Consider the following 6,091-nt stretch of genomic DNA (forward strand, 5'->3'; position numbering starts at 1 on the left):
AAAAGGAGAATTTCAAATAAAATACTGAGGATATTACTTAATTATCAGTGGGTCTAAAAAAAATTTAAAACTTCAATTTAGTCCAAGAGATAAAAGTAAAAAATCTAAAATACTTTTTATTTGTTAAGAAAAATTAATAGTTGTTAATTTTCTTATTTCACTTGTTAAGTTTTTATTAATATGAGTTATAAATTATATGAGTTGACATGTCAATAATTATATAAGACTTAATATTAGTCATTCAATTATAAGTAGTAACATATCAGTTGTTAAATTATCAAATTTATTTATTAATTTATTAATTTACTAATATCAGTTGTAAATCATTAATAGATCTTGTAACTTGTTCATATCAATTGTAAATTTATAATAGGTCTTATAATTTACTAACATCAAGTAAAGTTAATAAATTAACAACTAATATTACTGTATGTTTGACAATTGATATAATTTATAAGTGATATTGATAAATTAATAAATGAAGTAAGAAAATTAAAAAGTAGTGATTTTACATAATAAGTGAAGGGTATTTTAATCTTTTCATTGTTGAAATTATTTTCACATTTACCTTCTAGACTGAATTAAAATTTCAAATTTCTTTAGGATCCATTGATAATTAAGTCGTATCCGTGGTCCTTATTTAAAATTCTCCCAAAAAAAGTAACAACAACCATAACTATTATTCACACACACACAAAAAAAGAAAAAGAAAAAGAAAGTTTGCCCTCATCAGTTCAACGCTAACTTTACAATTTTCTAATTTCATTATTCTTTCTATTATTATTTTTCTATACTGACGAAATCGGCAGAGAAATCCCACCTATGATAAACAAATTAATTAATTAATTCACTCCCTCAATTATTTAATTAAAACACCCCATGCGCATGATAAAAGCCCTTTCAATGTTATTCACCTTGTTTTCCGCTATTCTTTTCTTTGTTGTAATTTGCTTTTGGCGGAGCATGTGGGAGCCTCTCTTCTTTGTCTCTATAGCTATATGATGCAGCTAGGGAACCCGACCACAGTCGTATCTGGGATGGTTTCTAAGGCTGCCGAAGCAACGCTTTCGCCACCGCCACGGCCACCGGAAGACGTCGAGGCACCGGGCGGTGGTGATGAGATCATAATTGGAATGGATAATACTGCAGCAGCAGCAACTTCATCTGGTGAAGGTGACAAGATGAACAGTGGAGGGAACCGGTGGCCCCGCCAAGAGACTTTGGCTCTGTTGAAGATAAGGTCTGATATGGATTCTGTGTTTCGAGATTCAAGTCTTAAAGGTCCACTCTGGGAAGAGGTTTCAAGGTACATATATATATGTATGTATTTAATTTAATTTAATTTCTCTTCTGGGTTTTGTTTGATGTCCAAGAAGCTAGCTTCTTTGAGATCATGCATGGAGATCAGTGAATTCGCTTTCAATTCACAGAGAACCAATCAATTTGGGAATTCACAATTTTCCTTTCACTGTTACTTGTTTTTAGCCATTTCTGGCTAGGCCCTATATATATGTGTATATATATATATATACATATATATTCTCTTCATCAAAACTTTTCGAATCAATCGAAGGATTTGGCATATCTGTATTCTATACATATATAATTGAATTTTAGAATTCCAAGCTGCAACAAACTAATTAAAACATCATGTTTTAGTGCTTGATTCGATATTATTCTATGTGGTTTTTCTAAAATTTTCAGACGTTTATCTTCTTCTGAAGCTCGGATTAATTATTTCATTTCTTTTATTCTTTACTGATGGTCCGTTCAGGCAAGTACTCCAGCTTCATATTGAGTCAAATATATATACGTTTGAGCGATGCTTGTAATAACATGCATTATATTCTTTCTTTTCCCCATCGAAATGTTGAATAATATCATGAAATGTGGCAATTTTTATGGTTTATTTATGTTCTAAAAATTGAATTATGATGTTACCAGGAAGCTAGGAGAGCTTGGATATCAGAGAAGCGCAAAGAAGTGCAAAGAGAAATTTGAAAACGTGTTCAAGTACCACAAGAGAACCAAAGATAACAGAAGTGCCAAACCAGAAGGAAAGACCAAAACCTATAGGTTTTTCGATCAACTAGAAGCTTTTGAATCTCGATTATCTCTTTCTCACTCTCTGCCTCAATCTCATCAATCTCATTCTCAACCTCAAACTCAATCTCAGTCTCATCATAATCCTCCAAAATCATTATCCCAACCTTTTAAAAATTTTCCTTCAAATACACTGGCGTCATTGCCATTTCTCTCAAGGCCTAGTGATCATTCATCAACAACTGTTCCATCCTTAAATCCTCCGATAGCGCCGCCGAAGAACACGAACCTTTCGACGTCGACCTCGTCATCCACGGCCTCTGACGAGGACTTGGAAGAGAGGTACAGGAAGAAGAGGAAGTGGAAGGACTGCTTCAGGAGGCTTACAAGGCGGGTCTTGGTCAGACAGGAAGAGATGCAGAAGAGGTTCTTGGACGCCATTGACAAGCGAGAGCGAGAACGTGTAGCTCAGCAAGAGGCTTGGAGGATGCAAGAGATGTCTCGGATCAATCGAGAACACGAAATCCTCGTTCAAGAACGATCCACAGCTGCCGCAAAGGACGCTGCTGTCATTGCATTCTTACAGAAGTTATCCGGCGGGCCACAGCACACTCAGCCTCCACCACCACCTCCACCGCAGCCGCTGGTGGTGTCGGTGACGCAATTCCAACCACAGCCACAGTTGGCAGTGATGCCGAATACCAACATTAGCTACGAAAAGTTTGAAATCCAGAAAATGAATAATAACAACAATCACAAAATCAACGGCGGCGGAGGTGGAGGTGGCGGTGGTTCTTCACGGTGGCCGAAGACGGAGGTACATGCATTGATAAGGCTGAGGACGAATCTGGAGGCAAAGTATCAGGAAAACGGCCCTAAGGCTCCATTGTGGGAGGAGATATCGAGTGGAATGCAGAAGTTAGGATACAATAGAAGTTCCAAGAGATGCAAGGAGAAGTGGGAGAACATAAACAAATACTTCAAAAAGATCAAAGAAAGCAACAAGCAAAGACGTGAAGATAGTAAGACTTGTCCTTACTTCAATGAACTCGAAGCTTTGTACAAAGAAAAGACCAAGACCCAGAACAACAACGACATTGACAGCCTCTTCAGTAACTCATTTGATCACAATGTGGAGCCATTGATGGTTCAGCCGGAGCAGCAATGGAGGCCTCCAACGCAAGAAGAAGAAGAAGCCGCAAGGGATTACGCAAGTCAGTGTCAGGAATGTGAAGAAGAAGAAGAAGAAGATGAAGGAAGTCTTGACTTAGAAGACGAAGAAGTAGGAGGAGGAGGCGGCGGCGGTGCTGGCAGTGACGGTGGTTATCAGAATAATAGCTCGAAATCCAAACTTTGTTGAATGAGACAAGATGAGGAGGTTATATATTTCTGAATGGAAAGTACTACAGCTGAATTTTTCGACTATATATTTTCTCTGGGAATATATATATATATATATATCTTCAAATATAATGTGTCACTGAACTTTGTCATAGAGAAGATGTAAGGCAGTGATTAAAGCCATATGTACACCTGCACGAAGGAGTGAGAAGAAGATTCAATTCTTTAATTATGAAAAAGCAAGGCCATATATCTGGGGAGCAGCTTGAAGACCGATCCATATGGTTCATTACACCTATCTGATCAACTTTTTCTGATCACACACACTCTCACACACACATATGGGCCACCATAAAAGGGGATGATTGGAGTTCTGGTTCTGAGATTAATAAGGCAAAAAACAGCGATCACATGGGCCAGAAAAGCAGCTGTAGTGGGGGAGTACATGTTTTTGCTGTTAGAGTGAGATAAATTATGTGCAAAAGTGTAAAAATTGAGATGATAGAGAGAGAGGGGGGTGGGTCCCCCATTGGATAGATAGATATATAATAAATTTTTCAAGTCACATGTAGGTCTTGCAAGTTTCTTATATGTTCTCCAGTGAGTGTAACTCTTTATAACAAGACTCACAGAACCAGGCTGTTCGAACTTTGATTTTTCCTTCTTGGAAGTATTCGTAAATATTCTGTATGTGAGATTGCTGATTCAGTTCATGAGAAGAGAAGAAAAGACTTCGCTAATAATATACAGCGCAAGACTTACGTACTTAACTTTATATAATTAATGTGTTTTTATCCAATCAAATTAAAACATGTGTATTTTAAGATGTTAATGATATATAACAAGATCTTGTTATGGAATGAACAATATATAAATGATTCACAAATCTTAATTTAATTGAAAATAAACACTAAGCATTTAAGTTGAGTATGCATTTAAGTTGAGTATAGTATAAATTTTTCCCTTATGTTTACTCCGTACCATCAGATGCCTACTATTATTATTTAATGGTAGTTAAAGAACAATTTTATTTTTAAACTATAAATTTATGATTGTTAGGGTCCTAAACTCATTTAAACAGTACAATATTGCTTCTATCATTAATAAAAATTAATTTTAATCATTAGACCCCAAAAATTATAGAAATGAACTAAAAAAATTTACAGAAAATGATTCAAAATTACAGATAAAGACTCAAAAAATTACATAAAAGACTATTACTTGATCCAAAAAAATTTCTTAATCCTTTTATATAATTTTTTGGGTCAATATCGATATTTTTTGGGTTCTCATTAGTAAGTTTTGGATCAACTAATGATTAATAAGTTAACATTTATTAACGATAATTAGAAAGATATTTCATTATTTACAAAAGTTAAAAGAAAAGATCACACAAAATAGTATACAGATGATCGTAGACCTATGTAATTTTGAAGCAAATTTATCATTTAATTCTTATTATAAACGATGAAGAGGTTTCTCGAAAGCATATATATTGCTACTAGTCGAGTCAGGTAAGACCAGAAGTGTATATGTATGTATGTATAAAGTTCTTCATAAAAAGTGTATTCAACGGACTTAAATAGAAAATTTTAATTTGAAAAAAGACAGATACCGAACCGTCTGAATCGACTATAAATCTATAATTGATTGGAAAATTTTAGACAAATGTTAAAAAATCATATGATTGCTTGACGACGAATGTCACCGCTCACCGATATGTGCGAGAGACTGAGCATTTGTCAAAGATGCTGTCATAGATATTCCTTTTGCTGGATTTCACATATACATATATAGTTGTTCTTCAATAATTAACAATATATAAAAAGGAAAAATTACATAAAAAGAAATCAAACCTTGAAAAATTAGATAAAATAATATAAATTTTTTAAATTATTTCAAAGGATCTTCTGTGCATTGCCACATTTTGCCTATTCGTCCAAAATATGTAGTTTGAGTCGATTTGTTTTTGAGTTTATTTCTCATATTTTCTATTTTAGAAGAAACATAATGCAGGATAGATTTAATTTTTCAACTCACTTTTAACGATGACGAATTTTGTTAAAACAAAAAACAATAAAAACGAAATCATCTAAAGTGCTGAAAGTTTGGAATTAAAGCCCCCAAACCCCCCATTGCCGCACAATCTACCCTCACCAAGTGAATTTTAAATTTAAAGAATGAGGCTATACTAAATAAAAAAATCACTGTAATGTTGTTTAAATTCTTTTTCTTATAAGTTTGATTGTAAGTCTCATAAAGTTTGATATTCGTTCTTCAAATTAAAATAACTAATTTGTTAGATATGAATCTTATTTTCCATTATATAAACGATTACTTGTTATAAAACTCTATATTTTTAAGAGAAAATTATACACTTCCTCTGTATCTACTTATTACGTTTTAATTTGTAAGATACTTTTTGAAAAAATTTGATGTCTTATAATATAAGATATTTTGATAAAAGTAAAATTTCATTAATGATTCTTTTTTAATATTACCTTTCAAATTGTATTCTCTTTCTTTAATATTTTTTTTCATAAATGGTGTATTAAATGAAAGATATTTTTGAAAGTTTATTTTTGTTTTGAAAAAATAAAATTGTAAAGTATATTTAATGAATTTTATTAGTATACATGATTTTGTTTTAAAATGTTTCATAATTAAGAGGGGGATAGTATTTACTTGTGCTTATGGGAAACTTAAA

At 33.0% G+C, this 6,091-nt stretch overlaps 1 protein-coding gene across 1 annotated transcript; it reads left to right on the plus strand.

Moving 5' to 3' along the window:
• Positions 1-916: 916 nt before the first annotated feature.
• On the plus strand, positions 917-3,333 carry LOC129303652 (trihelix transcription factor DF1-like). Its single transcript, XM_054943110.1, is given in 3 exon segments — positions 917-1,306; positions 1,945-3,052; positions 3,054-3,333. Coding segments are annotated over 3 exon segments (1,551 nt in total). The 5' UTR covers positions 917-998; the 3' UTR covers positions 3,189-3,333.
• Positions 3,334-6,091: the final 2,758 nt, after the last annotated feature.

Source organism: Prosopis cineraria, unplaced genomic scaffold (assembly GCF_029017545.1).
Source record: "Prosopis cineraria cultivar Desert tree isolate PC_DT_omini unplaced genomic scaffold, ASM2901754v1 PC1, whole genome shotgun sequence".
In the NCBI taxonomy this organism is placed as follows: Eukaryota; Viridiplantae; Streptophyta; class Magnoliopsida; order Fabales; family Fabaceae; genus Prosopis; species Prosopis cineraria.